At 38.6% G+C, this 21654-nt stretch overlaps 1 protein-coding gene across 5 annotated transcripts in view; it reads right to left on the bottom strand.

Annotated features, from left to right (window-relative positions):
* The window catches only part of PTPRK (protein tyrosine phosphatase receptor type K), a 414301-nt gene that overhangs the window by 308512 nt on the left and 84135 nt on the right, over nucleotides 1-21654 (bottom strand). For all 5 annotated transcript variants that reach the window (XM_072036027.1, XM_027454570.3, XM_072036028.1 and 2 more), the window contains exon 2: nucleotides 16904-17026. In XM_072036027.1, coding sequence (XP_071892128.1) covers nucleotides 16904-17026 — 123 coding nt within the window. The remainder of the gene's footprint in view (nucleotides 1-16903; nucleotides 17027-21654) is intronic.

Raw genomic sequence — 21654 nt, 5'->3', positions numbered from 1 at the left:
AGCAAAAATCTGTATGGTTCTGCTTACCTGTTCTCCCCACAAAGCTACTATTTCTGATTTATTCATTAAAAAAAAAAAAAAAAAAAAATAAACAAAAAACAACAACAACAACAACAACAAAAAACTTTAACTAACCCTACCCTTAACTGTGATTTTCACTTGCCTTCTTTGCCTTCTTGTCGGCTGTTAACTGACTCTGGGAAGCCTACTTGAGGGATGTGTTCAAATCCCTGATTTAATGAAAGTCTGTTCATCAAAATACGCATCAGCCACAGCTGTCAAAATGGCTAAGAAAATTATCCTTTTGCTCCTCTATCGTAAATGGTTGAAATTCCAAAGTATTACTACCTCTAACACAGACGGTCTATTGCACATGAAACCCCAGAATGAGGAAGCTGGCAGTACTGCTCGAACAACTTCGGATACTTTAATAAGCTGCTTCATATGCTGTTTCCTTATTAAAATCTTATTAAAGCACAGCTTAAACGTTCAGATAACAGTGATACATGAAGTATCCATGCTGTGCCTTATTCACCATGGTAGCTGTTCTAAGATCCCACCTCTGCTTCCTAACCTATCCTGGGCACACAGCTGGGCGAAGCCACATCCTGGGTGGCAGGTCCCTGGTGGAGGCATGTGTCTCTCTCTACAGCACTGCTGTGACCTCCCACATTTTACAACCAACTGGACCAAGGGAAAAGAGAGAGGATGAAGCACTACAGAAGTATTTTACATGTGACCACAGCTATAGCATTAGGTCCTGACTCCACTCCTAGGACCTGCTTGCTGATGCATGTGACCAAGCACATGAGGTCTTTCATCCCTTGAGGTCTAAAAACTAGAGGAAGCTTGGAGTAAAGGAGAACCTGTCTCACTGAAGGATAGGACAGTTGGTTTGAGGAAATACCAGGGAACAGGACACAGCAGAATGGAGGAGTACTGGACTGGTGACGGATCATCCTAGCCTAGAGAGATGGTGCTGAACATCACTACATCATGATTTCCCAGATGGCATATTTGAAAGTTTTGAACAACCCTAACACAGGTTTTAAAATGTTACTGCTCTCTAAATATCTAAAAATAAAGTCTTTCCACCAAGCAGCTTTCTGGAAATTAATTTGAAATTAATTTTTCCCAAAATAGACAAGGACAGGACTAGCTGCCTTCAGGCTTTTGCGTTCCACCTCATTACTCATTTTGCACCTTCACAGCACACATACATGCAATCACTTCTCCAATTCAAATTGCACAGATATGTCTGTGTTTTCAGATTGCATATGTGGACAGAAATTAAATAAGCCAAATTAGTCATTGTAAACTGAAAAGCAACTACACAAACAACAAACAAAACCTCAACTAATAAAAATTGTTTCAATGCTAACTTCTTAGTGATATGGTTTAGTGGAGGACTTGTTAGTGTTAGGTCAGAGGTTGGACTCGATGATCTTGAGGTCTCTTCCAACCTAGAAATTCTGTGATTCTGTGATTTCCTCACTGTGGAAAAAAATGTTAAAATAGGACTAAGGAGAATTTATATCACTTCTGCTTATAATCACTAGATATTACAATGTCTTTGTTGGCTGGGTTAAATAGCTATTACCAATTCAACCCTTTCCTCATGCTGCCTCAATCTGGCCATCATCAGAAGAGCTGAAATTTCTTTTAGATTGACCGAAAAGATCATGATTCTTCACTCTTACCAAGATGCACGCTTTCTGAATCTTTAACCTTTCTCTGCTCTTTCCAATTTGTCAGCATCTGGTTTTGAAATGGACAATATTTCAAGGTCAAATGCTCACTGCACCATCTGCCCACCAAGAATTTATACCCCAACTATACTTACATCCACACTTGGCTGTAAGACTGTCTGTGACCCCAAGATCTTTAAGTCACTGCTTTTCAAGCCACAGTGCCACAAATACATTGAATTCTAAATTTCTGACTAAACAGATATCAAAACAAAGAATACTTCATTAACAACAACAAAAAAACACTACCTTCAGGAATAAATCTATTTACAATGCCTCATTCATCCCATGATACTGTTCTGATGATGATAGTGTATCAACTGTCTCAGTTTGTTTGTTTTTTTAATGGCACAAAAAGTTGTTTCATTTCTACTCTTCAAAAAAAAAATCCTAGCTTATGACAAAAATGACAATATCACATCAACTAGCTCACACACAAGAAAGGAAAATACAAAAATTTCTAATAATATATAGTCTTCATTTAAAAAATGATAAATAGTTCATCTTTAAAATTACTATCAATGGATTGAAAAAAACTTGAATTAAGGGTTTCAAATGGTCCTGGACACAAACTATTGTCTCCTACACATTTAGCATCTATTTATTTTTTAGCAGTTGCCACTGATATCCCAATTACCAGTGAGAAAAAAAGTACATTATTACCCAAATATTGTATTTGCAGTATTGCACCCTGCCTATTCTTGAGTAGAACTCTGAATTTACTCATATCTGTATTACCACTGCCTAACACCGATCTGTGGCAGAAAAACTTTTTTTAATTATATTTAAATTACTAAACTCATTAGTTTATTTTTTTCCTGTTTAATTTGAATTGCTTTTATTTTCTAACCTTTGATTTATATTCATTATTAAACAGCATCCCCATGTATATACATGATTTCATAGGGTCACAGAACAGTTAAGATTGGAAGGAACCTTCGGAGGTCATTCTACTCCACCCTCCTGCTCGAATAAAGCTCAATCAGAGCAGAGCTAGCTGGTCTTAACATCTTAACATCTGAGGATGGAAATCCCACTCTCTCTAGGCACCTGCTTCAGTATTTATCCATTCTCATAGTAACAATTTTTTTCTAATATCTAATCAGAGTTTCCCATATTCCAACTCATGTCTACCACCCCCCATCCTATCACTGTGAGAGAAGAGTCTGGCTTCACTTCTTATCCTCCAGTTGGGTCATTCTAAACAACAGACAAGTCCTTCCCCGAGCCATCTTTTCTCCAGGCTGAACAGGCCCAGTGCTCAGCCTCTCTTGGACATCTTGTCCTCCAGTCCCCAGCCAGCTTGGTAGCTGGGCTCAGTTCTGTATGTCCCTGTGGTGTGATGTTGCCTTTTTCCAGTCCTGATAACCCTTCCCATGTGCCCTGGCCTTCTGAACATGTCAAATAGCAGCCTTACAATGACACTGGCCAGCTCCTGCAACATTGTTGGGTGCATCCCAGCTGCTCCCACAGACTTGTGCATGTGGTTAAGTGATCCCTAATTCTGTCCTCATCCCCTGTGAGTACAGCCTCACTCCCACAGACTCTGCCAGCAGACTCAGGCTAGTAAGGCCTGGGGATGAGCTGTACTTGTGAAAACTGAGGCAAGAAAGGCATCAAGTATACACTCTTTTGACTGCGTCCCCAACCTCATGGAGTAGTGGGCCCACTTCCTCTTGCTGTCAGTGTATATATGGAAACTTTCCTTTTTGTCCTCCACCTCCATTGCTAGGTTCAACTCCAGCTTAGCTTTGGCTTTACTGACTCCATCCCTGCATAAGCAGGCAATGTTCCTGCATCTTCCCACAAGCCTGCTCCTACCTCTGTGCATCTCTTTTGTGCTCAGGCTCACTGGGGATCAACAAGTTCATTCAAGACAGCATTCTGCCACACTTGCTCAACACACTACATACACACAGCAACAGCCGATTCTTTATGCTCTGAGAGGCCATCTTTAACAAAACAGCTCTCCTTGGCCCCTGTACCCTTGAGGGCACCTTCCTGCCAAGCAGGTCCCTGAACAGATCCAGATCTGCTCTTCAAGAGTCTAAGACTGTAATTCTGCTGTTCAGCTTACTCATTCCTCTTGAGATCTGAAAGTCAAGTCACATGGTCATTTGATCTGAGGCTGTTCTCAACCATCATCCAACAGATCATCCTTGTTATTGAGGGTAGCATCTCCCCTGTCTGTAACTGTGACACTTTCATTAGCCACATATAGAAAGCTTCATTTATCTTCTCATCTTGCTAGATGATCTGTAGCAGGTGCTTACTACAAAACAGGTGCTGATTTGTCCTCCGATCCTTACCCACACACAATTTACTGTTTAGTTTTACTTCTTTCACCCTCCTTAATCAAAATCTTTATATAAATTATATATGAATATTACATGAATATAATTTCATATTTATATAAATTATACATGTAAATTAAATTGTGTGTATTATGAGTAAAATGAATTTTATATAAATCTAAGTAAATTTACATGGTAATTTTAATGTGTTTTTTTTTTTTTTCTTTTAGAGCAGCTGACAGGATTGCAAACTTTATTCTTAAGGGGAATCATATGATTTTAAGTATTAAGAAGTTCCTTGTACACTTTTGTCCATGGTTGTTTTAAACTATGGTATACAGGTCTTTTTATTGAATAGGCTGCATTTGCTTGATGCAGGAGTTTTCTTTGTACAGTCACTTGTTCCTAGGTAACCATCATTTTTTAACTGGTGATATAATCTTCCTAATCCTAATTCCTGAAGTCCAGTGGAGAACATATTGCAACAAAATACTATCATCCCTCTCAAGAGCTTTGGGCTTTATACCTGGCAGAAACCTACAAAGAAGGCACTTATGTGGTTTTCCACATCTGGGGAGAGTACTTATGCACGACTGCATATATCCGTTGTGTGATTACCAAGATGAACGGACTCATCTCCTGGTTTCACACAAGATCCAACACAAGGGCATTTGGCAGGCCCATGCAATGAAAAACGTGGAGCTGACAGAGTGGAAATTAGATTATATTTATCGTGAAACTCAAAACACAGGCTGTTGTTTACAAACCAGTGCCATGACCTAACAACTCCCTGCCTGCCTCTCCTCTTGTCTTTATGCATCTCCTCCTTCTAGCTCCTTCATTCCCTTATGCTGCTGGCTCCAGTGCTTGTCAGACCTTTCCATGAGTCAACGCAATTCACAAAGACAGTTGAATCCAGAAAAACAACATTTTCTCTGGGATAATGAGTTATATCAGCTCTCAGTAAGCTCTGATGAGTAAAGCTGGCTACAGAAACTATCTGAAGCATGAAGGCAGGGGAGGAGAAGGAGTAAAGAGGAGCAGAATAATCTTTCAGCAACAATAAGGTATTAGACTGGCTCCCTGTGACCTGTGAAGCTGCAGCCTAATTGGAAGCTTATACTGGCTTAAAATCTACTTGCAACTGTAGTCTAATTAGAAAGCAGAGCTGTTACTGCCAATCAGGAGGAAAGTTGCAAGACCCCACCTACAAAGCCTGAAGCCAAATCATCCTGCGCCCAGGTCACCGAAACCAACAGACACAGAGAGCATGGGAGAAACAATCTACTTCCTGCACAAGGGACATTTGCTTCTGGCACTGTGGGTGTCATTCTGTTGCACGTTTTCTTCATTTCTTTTACCAAAGTCCACAAGTTCAGAGATCTCAAAGTGATTCACAAGTTTGCACAAATGTGCATAGTAGGAGAAGGAGACGGAAGGTAAAGGCTGGGTTAGCACAACAACAACAACAAAAATAAGAGAAGAAAAGTTTCTTCTGTTTGAATGTGATATACGTGTTAGTCCTTAATTCATGGGAATTAGTTAAGAGAAACCAAGAGCATGACAGAAATGCTTAGTTCATATTGTTTGTTGACTTTCTCTAAAATAGTACAGTATGTCTGATTTGTGTTTATACATGGCTAGCTTTTCTTTGTCAAGGGAGTTAAAAAAAGGTTTGACCTAAAATACAGCAAAAAGCTGTTATATCCTGATAACTACTTTTTTAAATAGACAAAAGATGAAGAGGAAGTTTTTATTTGTTTTTGTTTCTGTTTTTGTATTGTTGTTGTGTGTGTGGTTTTTTTTTAAGCAAAATTCTGAAGCGGCAACAAAATACTCAAAAATCCCTTGGTAATCAACATTTTGGTGCATACGTGTTCCACACAAAATATTAGATACATGAAACCAAGCATGTCCTCCCAGCACTGCACAATGCACATGTTCCTGAACCAGCACAGCTACCCCAGGGTTAACTCAATAACAGGTCGAGAGCTGAGCCTCATTTCCTACTTCAGGAACATGAAGTTAGCTGGTATATCTTTGGGTAGTCCTGCCTGGTGTACCTATTGCATTGCCTTGCAAGTGAACTATAAATTGTGTGCTTTCATCCATTTTTTCTGAAGCTATGATTTTACACTATAGAATAGATTGAAAGCTTTAGAACCTATTTCCTCATACACAAACCAAGAACTAAATGCATCTTTCCTTTCATTTTCCTTTCATAACATTAAGGGCAATTCCAAAACCATGCAGAAGGAGAGACAGGAAAGAGAATTTCATTGTTGTGCTTTTATAAGGCCAGTGTATTTCTTCATTATATCTCCACAAAGTAGCCCTGATACCAGGCTTTCCCCCTCCCTCCCCCCCCCCAAATGTGGTAGGACAGGTTTAAAATATCTGGGGAAAAAGTAGACTGGAGCTCTCACAGCTGTGTGGTAGAATATTTGTCTTCTATGTTTCTACTGATGCACAGAATCTGCTAAATATATTTATATATTTTATTTATTTCAGAGCAATATATTTATAGCACACCTTAAGCATAACTAAGCTGCAGGGCATGAAGGGACACTTTGTGACACAAGCACTGCTACAAGAGCATTAGAAGATTTCCCCATTTGGAGAGCAGCAAAGTTGAGGCAATGTGGCCACTACCTACATAAACAGAGAAAGCTATCGACACCCAGACCCAGGCTTCTCCTCAGAAGACGGCTTGCTTCAAAAAGAGACCCCGAAGAAAGCAGAATGCTTGCTATGTCAATGACAAAAAGGGCTCAAGCTCTTGCATGGAAGTGGGAGTAAACGAAACTGACACAGTAAGTACACAGACTGAAAAGAGGGCATGGGAAGAGGCACATATCCCTTCCTGTGAGGGTTGCCCTGTAAAATACTTTTGGACAGATGCAAGTGCTAGCTAGACTCATCTATTACACATACTCCCATTCATACCTCCTCCCACCAGAGTAGCAAGTAACTTTTGATACCTAGGCCACCTGAGCTTGTGACACAACTGACAACTCTGAAGAATGGCTTCTTGGAGGAGACAGAGGCCTTTAAGAGGGAGGGTACATGGCAAAAAATATTGCCTTTTTTTTTTCCCCCTTTTTCCAAAATAGTAACTAACGATGTAAAATGCAAATCAAAGTTAAAACGCATGATTTAACTCAAGTTTTCTTGCTTGCTAATTTTAGCTACAGTTAAAATCTGATTAAAATCCACCTACCTTTGGACAGAAGCAACACATTTTGGAATGAAAAACTGCTTTGCATTTTAAAAGTTTTTTATTTTCTAGTGGTTCATGTTCTTTGTGGATTTAATTTCTGAATGATGTTCTATAATCTCACAAAAAAAATTTAAAGGGGATTACACTTTCAATTTCATGAAGAGATTGGAAGAAAGGAGGAGAATTTTGGATGTTTGTGCATCTGAGGCAGCAACATCACCCATGCAAGATTCTGAAATTAACACAAACTTCACTTACAAGGTAAAACAACACAAATGTATCCATTCCCATATCCAGCATAAACATATAAACCTGTTCCATCTTGAATAAATCTAATCACATAAGTAACTGCCTCTTCACAACCTACATACTTGCAAACGAAGTTAGTGTGACCCTTAATACACAGGATTTGCCTTTTCAACATACCTATATAGAATGCCGGGAAAGGGAACAAAATAATCCCAGCCAGGATACCCCATCCTCTCTCCTCTTAGAAAAGAAACATGCCTTACTCAACATAATGAGCTTGATAACGACTTGTACAGATACATGTTCAAATTATGACAGGAATGTCTTAATTAAAAAATCTCACTGTTTCCTTGACATAGTTGTTCATTAGCTCACCATGACTTAAAAAAAGTTTAAATCTCAGTTCATTCTAAGTCTGTTCTGTAAAATAATATAGTTTTATTATTACTGTAGCTTTTCTTACCATTAGCAAACATCAATGATTGCTGCATCAGCACGGACTAACAGCAAAAGCACAGAAAGGAAACATAAATTACATACCGAGTGGCAAAAGGGTTAGAGCTCAGAAATCAATATTTAAGCAGACAGGACAATTTCAGATACTGCACATGAAAGAATGTGGAGAGGGAGTATCGCTTCACTTTTTTTTTATGGCTATTATTCAGCTTCCTGAAATTCACCTCATCTCACGTAAGGTTGTGTGTTTTGTTTTTGTTTTTTTTTCCTTGTTTTTATAGACTTTACCTCTTCTACTGTTGGTGTTACCATTGTACGGTGCACAGGTAATTTAGGTATTTCCAGTTGCACAACAGGTCCTGAACTACAAGTGGGATTGTGAATGCTTTTACTCTGCCATAAATTCAAAGTAGCTCACAGCTTTGCTTACACTTCCCCAAGAGGCATCATGTCTGATGTGACTCAAGTGAAAAGTTAGTACAGGGATGGGGAAATAGTCCCTCAGATCATGAGGTACCCATCCACAAAGGGTTACTACAACACCTTGACCTCTGCCCATCCATGGTATTTCTGGAGATTATTGCTGAGCAGTAATCTGCACCAGCAACCATTGGAAATTACCAATTATATTACAGTCCCCCCGCTCCCCACCTCCATTTTGTCTTAACACTTCTTTTTTCATACACCATCATCTTACTCCTTCACTGCATTCCCCAACAGGGTGTGGGATCTATTTTTAGCTTTCCTTTTCTAACCAGCAACATGATTTCTTTTCCCTACTGCTAATCTGGTTTCTAGTATATCTTCTGCAGTCCATCCTGTAGTTACATTGTTGTTTCAATCTGGCATTCATTGGACTACTAAAAAATGATACATAGGTGAGTGGGACCGAAAAGCAAATAATAATGTTTCCAGTCAGGTCAACCTACAGAAATGTCAAAGATAAAGAATAGAGCAGCCAAAAATGTGTGGCTGCAGTAGGAAGGAAAAGAAGGAAACCACCCGAACTTACACCAGATAGTAGAAGCCATGTAAACACAGAATAAGTACATGCACACTACTTGGCTTCTGTGGAAGAGTCCAGCCAAACAGTGCCAAACAGAAGGGACATAAATCACTAGATATGCTTATACCATGCCATGCTTTGTGGGCAGGAGCAAGTGAGCTGTGCCCATGCTCTGAGCCAAATGAAGCCCCATGAGAAGCAGCACTATCTAAGCTCATGCCTGGCCCTCCGCTACGCTACAAAATAGCCAAAAATCCAAAGGCGAGGTAAACAACTGTTACCTTCAGGAGGAATTAAAAAAAAAAAAAAAAAAAAAAAAGGCAGACTTTGAGAGAACACAATTGTAGGACAAGGGCACAACAGCAGTAGGCAGACAGTACTCAAAAGCTGGGCTGTCTTGCTCCTCTCCATTCAGGGAAGTAGGGAGAAACCAAACAAGTGCTATTCCTCAGCCACGCTTCAGGCTTCCAGCCTGAACACTGAACACTAAATGCCTCAATCTGCAACACCTTCTAAGCTGACAACATGCTATTCAAACTCTTTTTCCCTCAGCGCTGAAAGGCTAGCACTATACCATTTTGCTTTTTGTCCACCCTTCACAACACTATCAAGATAGCAACTTCAGGTAACGCCACTTACGACATTTGCAGCTCCCCCATGCAGCAGCTGACTCCATAAACACCAATGAAACTTTTCCACTTTCAGCCTGGGTTTTTGTGTAGCAGTGGTAAGAGCTTCCCAGAAATGGTCACAATGATGGGCTGTGTGATTTGAATTTTTTGTGATGCTGACCACACTGCACCACGCTGCAGGGGGCTGCATCACGGGCAAGAATGCTGATGACTGCTGTGGTAACGCCAGCACATGGTAATGTTTGTAACTTTTGGCACCAGCATGGCAGAGGTAGATTTGCCCAAGATTAACCTACTTCTTTGGAACTCTGAGGCAAACATGTTTTTCCACCTTTCTTTAATTTGTTACCCCAGATTCAGAAAAACTAACATACTTCAGATACTCCTCAGATAGGACAAAAAGGAGAAATGAAGGAATGTTTTTTCGGAAGGCAGCATTTTATGCAGCTTCTGTTGGTTTTCCCTGTGCTCAAAGTAACAGTCTGACAGGTTCTCAAATGTAACTGAGACCTATAAAATACACTCATTTGAGGTATATAAGCAAGTAAAAAGTGAAGTTATTCAAAAACAAATTAGTTTTTTTGGAAATCAATATTTCATGGAAGAAGAATTATGGTTGAACAAAATATTTTAACTTAAAAGGGAAAAAAAAGAAACCAAGTATTACTCTAGCAGCTGGCCTTGAAGGTAAAGCATACTTGCTGTATTTGCACAAAATAATCTTTTTGAAATGTTCTTTCAGTACCTAAAGGAAACAGAATAAATCCATCTGTGTCAATGAATGGAAAAACAGCACACACATGTTACTTATATGAGTCATTTCTATTACTACAAAAACCTTACTTTTACTAATCCTATGTCGAAAGTTCCCGATTAAAAAAAAAAAAAAAAAGACATTATCTAAATGTACAAAAGCACTGCATCAACTGTAAAGCCTTCCCTGTGCCCCTCCTCTCTCCACTTTATACCAAATTAAGCGTGCTTGAGAACAACAGGGAAACCTTGGAATTGGTCAATACATTGATTAATGCACTGTGCATAGCAAGCCAAATAAGATCAGGATGTTTACAGGTGTACTTTTGGTGTACATTAATTGCACTGCACTAACAAGGTAGGCTGCTTTCTGTTAAAGATGCTGCTTACAAATAATACAGACAAGAAACCAACCATAAAGGTTTCTGAGTAAGAACAGCAGTAAAATATGCTCTTTCTGATAACAGAAGTACATCAAATTATTTAGGCTCTTTAGTATATTGACTACTTAAACAGCACACAAATACCAGTTAACATTTGGTACCAAGGAGTGAGTGTATGAAGACTGCCATGTGAAGGAAGACAAAAAAAAAAAAAAAAATCTCTCAGTTTAAATTAAGCATATCTACCCCACCACATAAAGCAATTTAAAAGGAGGAGAGAAACAGAAATTCTTAGCAGCCCCAAACACAGATTCAAGCTTTTACAGTTCATTTCATATGTAATGATCCAGATAAGCTTTCAATGGTCAAACTTTAAAACCACTACCTTCCTGAACTGCATTTGCCAATCCATGGATCAGTAAATAAATTCCCTTGTGCACAGTTTCTCTGATCTATTACCTTTATACTAGCAATGCAACCCATACAGCTGCTAAACCTTAGGAAGTTAGTAGTAATCTGCTCAGTGGACTGGTAAACTTTGTTAGTCTGTCTATTAAAATAACAAGACACCAAAAGTGTTCTGCTTGAACTTCACTCTTCTGTAGTGTAATACAGCAAGCTAGCTGGTGTCTCCATGGAAGAGCTCAGGAAACCATGGTGAGCTTAGTGTTCTCCACCTATTTGCAGAGCTCTCTTCTTTCAAAAGCCTCAAGAAACACATGGCTTTCACCAGGCATTGCTACCCCATTAACATTTGTCTTATGGCAACCATTCATACCCATACAATTTAAATTTATTCATGGGTTGGTGGTTTCATTTCTACAGGAGAAAAATCAGGTTTAAGTGAAGTAAAAGGCCAAAAGTCTCATCTATACGACCTACACATTACAGCTTTCCTTCCTGAGCCATGTTCATACAAAAATCTATATTAAAACACAAATTTCATGACCTTCTAGCTCCCCTCTCTCATTTATACACTTCATGAACATGCTGGTCCTGTACAGAAATTCATTTTGGGTCATGCAGGTGACACAAAAGCTATTTCGTTTCTGTAAAAGGCAAAACTTAAATGGTGTACAGCTGACCTTCCAGATCACAACAAATATCTCAACTCTAATTGTACAGGAAAATTAAAGTCACACGCAAATTTAAGCGTGTAATTCTTAAATTTCTTTCAGGCGCCCCAGAGGTTTATCTGACCCTTGTACCCACCCACAACTCTTTTTACAGCCACACAATGAACTGGATCAATGAACTGACCTGTTCCAAATCTTTTTTTTTTTTTTTTTTTTTTTCCCTGAGTTATTATTTTTAATTCACACCAGTTCCTGACCCAATTTGCTGCACGATCACACACATGTCAGAGCAACTGGGAGCAGGCAGCAACCTGAGAATGCCTCTGGGAATGACAGGATACGGAAATGAGCAGCCACAGACATTCTGCCTAAAACCCATATAAAAGTAATTACCATGAAAGTGTGGCCTAAGATTACTTGTCAACACACTTCTTCCCATTTGCATTGCCCTTCATAGTGTATGTTCTCCATTCTGAGTTAACCATGCAGTCTTCCACTAGGGAGCCCAAAACTTCAGCCTAAACCTGAATCTTCAATTTTTTACCGTTCAAAGCTGTTAGGTTCAATACTTATTTATTTCCAAAGAGCAGTGAGTTTAGTTTTATTCTTAAAAATGGGCCAACATGCAAGGTCATAAGTGATTTCTGCAAAGTCAAAATTAATCCCTGCAATATTCTTTGCAGTAAAGAAATAAACTTTGCATTTGTGAAACAATCTAATACTAAGGCACATCTGTAGAGATTTAATTTGTTCTCCTTTCGTCATGCTAAACAGTAAGTGCAACTAAGGACTTCCCCTACTATGCCTAATTTATTTTCCCTGGATTTCTAGAACACAAAATTGCCATATATCCAATCTGGGAACATTATCCATCTGAAAGATCGGAAGTAAGATGTCCATCTCAGCACGCTGCTATTGTCCACTATAATTTAGACATTCCTCAAATTGCATTTGTATCCAGGAGGGTAATAGCCCTCACATTAAAAAAGCCCTTCATTAAGTGGCTCCCCATCATGCAGGCCATTACAGACTTTCATGCCCTGACCCTGCATAGCCTCAGAGTTACTCTGCTTTTAATAGGCAAAACAAACCCTACCTTCTCTATCTAAGGGTAAAACTATCAGTAAATATATTAACATGGATAAAACCACCCCTTCACAAATCCCCAGTGACATACGAAAACACTATTATTTATGTTGTCTCCTACAAAATGAATTCATACACACATTATAAATACTTCCCTAATACAACTGGATAAAATCCATATCAAAATTAGATTTCGTCTTAACAGCAATCTCTAACTTCTATCTTGTACTGTACAATAAACTTCTGAATACATCTGAAAGCATATGCTTGCTCTAAAGGGCTCGCTTCAACACACAGAAGATGTCTCTTCAGAATTACAAAGACCATCAGGTAAATACTTCGACTACATTGTCATCACTGTGTCTACAAAAATGTAATACTTGCCTCACACAAAAATATAACCTTGTCTCATACAAAATGCAGATTTCGAGTTGTGGAACTATTTCTACACAAGGAACTAGATAGACAGGCCACTGAACCTAGAAATTATGATGTTGGGAGAAGAGTGCATGTTTTAAAGGTGTATGCACATTATAAAAGTATCCAAAAAAATTGAATGGCATGGAGAAGGTGATTAGGAATCATATTTGCTCACTTTCTGTTGCAATACAAGGTATCAACACACATCAACTAGAAATAGCACATAAAACAATTGATAAGAAGAGATGCTTCTTCCCAGAATTTGTAACTAGTGTTGGCACTGTTACTGAAGCCCATTGTAAGTTGTACAGGAACTCACAAAGAGTAAAACAAAGCTATCAAGGAAAAACATGAATTCGTTGAGAACATTAAAAATAAAGACTGTTTCTGGTTGAGGAAATTCCTAAATACTGAGCAGTTGGAAACTGGGAGAGTATGCTAGGGAATTATTATTAACACACAGTCACCTTTCTTCTACAGCCCTTCCCTAGGCAAGGTCTAATGGCCACTCTCAAAAGCAGCGGATCATCAGCTTGATCTAGCACAGTCACTTGTATATGATCTTGGACAACAGATGTTTTCCAAGCTTTTAATAGGTAATCCAAAAGGTTTTGTCATGTAAGCTGCAGTTCTAACCATTTACAAGTTGGTATTTAAAGCTGTACGCAACCACCTGCCTTAACTATTCATTATATTTCTAAATTAATCAACACGTGCACTTATTTTTCCCATAATAGGAGTTAAGTGGCTTTTGCCTTCACTCATAATTTGTGAAATATAATGTAGGTCAGTACAAAAAAAAAATCAGAAGTTGCTTTAATTACTCAGAAGTAATTATACTTGTCTTACCAATAATGATTACTATTACTACACCTGCAAAATGCTTTCCATTATGACAAGCTTTCACATTTTCACAGCACTCCATAATATGTGCCATTAGGTCTGAAATTTCCTATGATTTATCCTTCTCCAAAGCAAAACATTGAATTAAAACACTTCCTTAAATCAAAAGAAAATCATGAACTCTATACCCACATTTCTCCCTTTTTCCATTTTAACCTGTCTTTTTCTCCTTGCCCCCTACCCCCAGCCCCCCTAAGACTTTCTGAATGCACTAAAGACTAAAAATTGACATTTGAAAATTGAGCATAATATTCTATGACTACAATGATTCTGGGTGAATCTGGTAAAGTTAGAGCCCTGAAAGCTGCACAGTCAGCATAAGGGCATTACCTTTTTACAAACCGTTAAAACAGTGCTCCTGCAGAGATTAAGCTGTACTGGAACATATATTTTTCCACGTAAGGGCAAGGCTAGGACATTGGATTGGATTCCCAAGAGATATAAGAGATGAAGACTGTAAACACTGCAAAGGATGTCCACAGAGAGGACTTCAACACAAGAATTAAGAGGCTTTGTGACCATCTAAATGATTATATAGCCTGAGGAGAAAAGATGGGGAGACAACGGACTCCACCCTAGGACTTCAGTTTCTGCACTGCTCTGGGAAACCCATTTCTCCTCTCATTCGCACAATGCACAGGAAAAGTGGGCTAACTCTGATCCCTAGGAGATCCCTAGCTTCCATTAGAAGCTTAGGAAAAAAATAAAATTCAGGCAGTAGTTTAATTTTACCTGTTCCTTCATTACCACATCTTATTCTACTTGGATAACTTCTTCTTGAGTAGTGCTGTCTAACCTCAAGTTTCAACAGTAATCAGGAAAGGTGGAAAAAAATGCATAGAAGATTATTACATACAGTTATTTCCCTTCTGCTTTTGCTTAAACCCTCCTACTGCTGCACTTCCTGCAAACCCACCAAAGAAATTCAATGCTCATCTCAGAACTGTTACATTCTTCGATTTAATTTAAAATTGAAGATTGTACTACTTCAAACACAAATGAGGGATACAGCATAGATTTGCAGTCTGAAAGTGGTGAACTTCTTAATGGTATCTCATCAGATGAGACTGTTTGCTCACTTGTAGTCTGGAATTCTAACCAAAAGAAAAAGCAAAAATCAGAGAGCCACTTTTGCATCTGTTTTAGATCATCTCCAAAACATTATACTGTCAGTTTTTATTAAGCAGCCACAATTTCACAGAGATGCTTAAAAAAAAAAAAAAAACAAAACAAACCAAACCAAAAAACAAAACAAAACAAAAAAAACAACACTTCCCCCAGAAGGATAGGAAGCATAGGAGATGGGTCTGTAGCAGAACTAAACAGAATTCAGAGAGCACCGTGTCATTTCCTTCTGAAGACTGTCTATGGATGATAGGTATGTTGTTTTGGAGATGCAAGAAGAAGCTATCTTGTCATTTAGATTCAATCAAAACAAAAATCCGCAAATTGCTGTTCTTCCTATGCAAGATGTACCTGAAGTCTGAGAATACCAGATTGTGGATTTTTTTTTTTTTTTTTTTTTTTCAAAATGGTGCTTCCACAGCAATTAAAATATCCACAGCATTTTAACAGAGCACCTAACTCCGAAAAACGCAAACTGAAAAGTGACCATTTTTTGCCTTCCTAATGGAGATATTATTTTGAATTTATTAATACAAGACCATCAGCATCATGAAGGCAGATGCTTCATGGCTTAAATTCTTCCACACACCAACCTGAAGCACCAAGCACTCCATTAAATAAAGCATGGAGCTTGCTTAATACATTAACCTATTTTTTAAGACACAGGGCATGATAACAGCAGCTCGTGTCAGTGACTCCAAAGTAGGGGGAACCCAGCTATTTAGCAGTTAAAAAGCAAAATTACATATACTAACAGCCATTAATAATCCAAAATAATACATAAAAAGCAGTGAAGAAATGGTGAAGAGGTTAGGTTACTTCTGTGTGGCAACATTTCCCACTCCTCCTCCACACATATCTCACTTCACAAAACCTTTTAGATACAAATAAAATAGCCATGACCTTTTTTCCTCCTCTGCATGATTAATTACTTAATGTACTATTAATTGGAAAATGTAGCTGAATTTCAAATGCTTTCATTTTCTCAGCATATCATGCTGTCTGGGAAGCACCGATTAAGCTGTTCATCAAAGGTGAGCACGCAAGGTCATGTAGGCTGTACCTCTTCAGTTATTCATTACCTGTCCTAAATACTAATTAACAACAGCAATATTTCCATAAATCAAAGCTTTTCTGATTACTTTCAGATGATGAGCAGTTTGGATGGGGGAGGGGGCCACAAAGATAGTATGGATTTTTGCATGTATCCTTTATTCTAATGCATGCCTGAATAATTCAATCAATACATTAGCTGTCATTTAAGACAGAATTTAACCATGAGTCAACAGGAATTACATGCAGAATAAAAAAGTTAACACTTCCTTTCCCTCTTCTTTATGTCTCCCCTCAACCCCACTTTAGAAAGGGGATTTCATCTAAGGTCTCTCAATTAACAAGATTTACTGTTATAATTATTAGTTTTATTTCTTCTTATTACCACCATTACAAAGTTTAAATTGGAAATCACAGAGCACAGCCCTGAGGCCTTATTCAATGAGGTTCTGAAGTTTTTAATAGAGAAGCTTCCTTCAGTGTCCCTGGGGTCTCTCACCTTGAGGCATCTCAGGTGGCAAATAGTGAGGCTCTTGAGCGCTGACATGTACCCAGTCAAAGTCATCATACAAGTCTTGATGGTAATCACAGGGCCCAGGACCATCATCAAACGTACATCCCCCTACAGAAGAAACATGTTATTAGTTACAATTGTATGGTTATTTAAAAGCAGAGATCTTTCAAGATTCATGCCGAGGTGTTTGACCTGTGCTCACCACAACTACAGAGCCCACACAGCCCATGGCACAGCTCACAAGCTTCCCTGTGCAAAGCTCAAGTCTGCAAGCACATCATCCATCACTGTTATTCTCTTTTTACAACATCTCTGCTTCCTGCAGCCAATTTCTCCCAAAAGTACCTTCTGTCAGAGCAGGAAATCACAGGCTGTGTCCCTGATCCCAGGTGAAACCTGGCCCAACATCTGCAGGACAGAGAGCAACAGGTTGCCTAGACCAAGGGGAAAACAGAAAGCAATGGACGAGGCTAGGAAACTAATGGTGAAAATCAACAACCCTGATGCAATGAAAGCATACCAAGTCTAGACATCAAGTACAAGGATAAATACTGTGCCCAAAACAAAAGCAGTCAGGCAGTATAAGTACAGCTACATAGAAATGAAATAATTACTGTAGAATGAATTTGATAATCTTGCTTAATTAAATCAATCTAGTATAACAGAATGAAAATTAAAGGTGCTTTTTCAGGGTTACATAAACACCAGATATGAAAACCTTACAACAAAAGTTATGAGGAGAAGTGACAGGCAGAAAGAAGGAAAAGAACATAAAAGATGGAAGGGAAAAAAAATACATATATAACACAATAATGTGTCTGTCCTGTTTCAAGCTACATTTTCCAGTGAAGGCAATTAAGTAGGGTGGGAAAAAGAGAGAAGAAAACATGATGATCAGAAGAGGAGGTCAAGGTTTGAGACAGAAGAAACAAAAGAATCAAAAGAACCCAGTCAAAGAAAAGTAGAGCATAAACACAAGAAAATACAAATGTCATGCACACAACTTTGAAGCATTTTATCTCCATTCATGGCAAGCAGCGCTTGAGTTTGCTCCTTCTACTCAAAAATAGCTGGAGAAACTGAAACAGTGAAAGAGAAAATACATAGCATTCATCTTTATTTAGGCAATATTTTTAAATTCAGAAAAGAAGTTATATAAGAACTCAAGAGATAAACATCTCTTGGAAATCAGGGGAGACATTTCTTGCATTCTCTCCTCCCTGTCCTCAGTAGGTTGGGCATATCAATCCAAATAAGAGCTGTTACAACCAAAAACGCTCCTTTAAAAGAGTAAGTCAGAGGACACACCTGAAGAATAACAGGAACATTTGTTTTTACTCCACTTTCCATCTGACTTTTAAATACAAAATATGAAACAAATATTGCAGGTTCCAAGAACAAACAAAGACCATTATGGTAAATACCAGTGTCACCCTAAGATGAGTCACCTCCACACCATGTCTGGTGAGTGCTCTCAGCAGCCCACGCTACACCTCAGAAGAAAATGTGATGGAGGTGGGAAAGAGGGAGGATGACAATAACGAAGAACTACTGTCATTCCTGCCTACTGAACACACACAGATGGCCTGGAATGAGGACTGGCCAGAGAATAAGGAAAGGAGGACGGGGCACGTGTACCATCAGATTGAGAGTAAAATATTTTTTCCTGCTCACAATGGAGTATTTAGCTTTCACATAACAGGAAGAGAGTTTACAGAACCAAAGCGTTCATATTTGAGCATGTCCTTCTTACTCAGTTGTAGCAGCAAATCTAGACTGTGACAGTGTCCCCAACAGAGATCATGCTGCATCTTCAGTGAGAGAGAACTCAATTCCCACAGTTGTGGGATTCATTCAAAACTTGTCACTTTGAATTAATGACAAAACAGCCTGAATTCTAGCTAATTCTACTTCTCTGAAAACACTGTCAGATACTCATCCCAAGACGTACCTTGGACTGCTTGTTAAGCAGTGTGTTGGTCAGTTAAGGATGCCAGGAGGGAAAAGAAACCTCTACGTTCTAGAAAAATTCCCACTAAAGCCCTGTGCCATAAAACTTTACAGCTTCATATTCAGTTCCACTTCAGCAAAACCTTCTAAAATGTTACACTGCAAGAACATAAACACAACAACAATGGAACCAACATTCCATACTCTGTACTGAGTTGATTACTACATCAGTGTCATTGTCAGACTGTTGAGTGCAAAAGGAGAAATATTTATGCATCAAAGGAACATTTATGCCTTCAAAAGTTCCAACTCCAATGCCCTATTACCACCAAGAGACTTTTCTAATTAACATCTATCATTATAAAGCCAGAAAGGCTGAGAACATAAATCTTGTTCTTTGATTTAACTTACAATACACTGCTATGATCACTCTACAGCAAAAATGTACATTTCCTTCGACATTTAATTGATAAATGAATAGCAGTTTCCCTTAAAGGGAAGTTATCACTGTCTGCTGTCCCAGCACCAAAATGACATATGGCTTTGAAGCACATGCCTGCAGGGCACCCATTACCCTTTTTAATGGTTTAAGTGCCCTCAGTATATAAATTTAAACTACCAATGAATCTTGCAGACTCATTTGGAAGATGAATGTTCTTAATTGCTCGTCTTTGTGCCCACTATTAATTTTAGTTATCAGGTTCTGATTAGTAATAACAACGAGCCTGTTAACACACAGCAGGCAACCCAAAGCTCCTCATGTGTAGCACACCACCGCTGCATCAACAAAACAAGCCAGCGTCCTTTTATTGTGTACATACCAACAAAGTTTATCAAGATGGATTATTGACCCACTACAAAATCCACCCTGTATAACTACTAAAACCGATGGCTTCTCCTCATGGGGTACACCTCCTCCTCTTACCAACAAAACTTGACATTTCCAGGCAAGTGAAGTAAAAGTCAGTGCTGTAGCTATTTATTCAGTATAACACGATGAGGCTTTTTAAACCCCTGCAGGTTACTCCCTATGATTTAAAGCATGTGCAAATTTGGATCTCCTCTTCTCTGTCTTAACTGTCAATCGCCTGCACACTATTTCTGTAACTCTGGGTACTTGGCAATAAACCCCATGGAACGAGCCGTGAGGAAAACTACAAGGAGAAGAGGTGATGGATGGATGAAGTATTTTGTTCCCAGTCATTTATTCAAAACCACATACATCTTAACTCAATATTTAATCACCCAAATCTAAAACCACATCTGACAGAAATATTCCATAGTTCAGGATTTCTTAGCACCCTAATTCACTTCCTGGGCTGCTGTTCACAGTAGCATTGGAACTGTGAGCAATTGGTACAGTAGCAATGCTCATTCAAGAGCACTGTTTACAGAAGAAAGAAGATAGACTAGATGAATGCTTAGTACTTTCTGGTGAGGTTCAGCAGCTGAAATCAAATACATATTGCTATCTCCTGTCTAACATTTTGCAAAGAGTCTGCTTATCTTCTACAAATGACAAGTTAGAAATCTCCAGCTCCGACACTTGCAACTTTCCCCAAAACTCAATAAAAAGGTACTACACTACCAACCACTGTCCAGTTCCATATCACCACTACCTTCCTTTCGCTACATCTGACTTTTAACCTACGATTTATCTTTAATACTACCCTGCTAATGGAATTTGTGCATATCTATCAGCACACACAGCACGCCACGAACATTGATTTGTGCACCTCTGCTCAATATCTCAGTAGGAAGCACACAACACTGACATTCAAATGCTCTTGGACCTTGCAGTACCTAAATCCAGATTTACCTTACATTTCTAATACCATCCATGAGAAAAAGGCAGCATTGGGATCAAAACATTAGACCAGACTTGTCCAACCTCAACAGCCCAGTGTTGGCTTGGAGATGGGCACACAAGGGAGCCAGAATCCTCCCTTCAAATGATGCTGCCATCAGATGTGGCCACGGTCCAGAAGGGCCAGAGAGGACCCTGCTTAGGGGGCAACCCAGCCCTGGGTTCAGAGGAGCTGAGGCTAAGGCTAAGGCTTGACAGCTAGAAGAAAATGAGGCAGTCCAGCAGAAACACATAGTCTGTCGACAGCACTGCTGTAAATGTAAGGTAAGAAAACAGAAGGAATTTAAAATCTGGATGGTTATTTTGTCAAACTGCTGAATGCATTTTAGGTCAACTCAATTTGTTGGGTTTTTGAAGAAGTATCTGGGAAACATTCATATTCTACTGAAGTCAAGCAAATCAACAATTTTCTGTTTCCATTATCTTTTCCCATAAGCTTCACTATGTTATTAACTTCAGGTTAAGCACACCTAGAATTCTCACACTTTGCTTTTCAATATCCTTCAAATAGAAGTGATAAATCATGCTGGCCTCATAAAAATTTCTTGGGCCTACATGCCCATTTTCATTTATAAAAGATAAAGAATCTTTAATGTTCATTATAAAAAGAAAAATATTAATATCCCACACCAAACTCTGGAAAAAGAAATTAAAGTTCCATGAAATAATGTCATTAAGATTAACCCAAATTTAATCTCAAAATCCTTAAGATTAACCTAAATTTAAAAAATATCATATTGGTCAGGTTTACACATCACCTACAAAAAGATATTTAAAGACACTTAAGTTCAAAAACAAATTACTTTCTTTGTTTGTTTTTTAATATTAGTGTGATACTTATTTAGCACTACTCAGTACTGGCACTGCTCTGATTTTGCTATCTCCTACATCTTTTTATATAAACCCAGAAAAGATGGAC

The sequence above is a fragment of the Anas platyrhynchos genome, chromosome 3 (genome assembly GCF_047663525.1).
Source record: "Anas platyrhynchos isolate ZD024472 breed Pekin duck chromosome 3, IASCAAS_PekinDuck_T2T, whole genome shotgun sequence".
NCBI lineage: Eukaryota > Metazoa > Chordata > Aves > Anseriformes > Anatidae > Anas > Anas platyrhynchos.
This window is presented reverse-complemented; position numbering and strand designations above follow the sequence as displayed.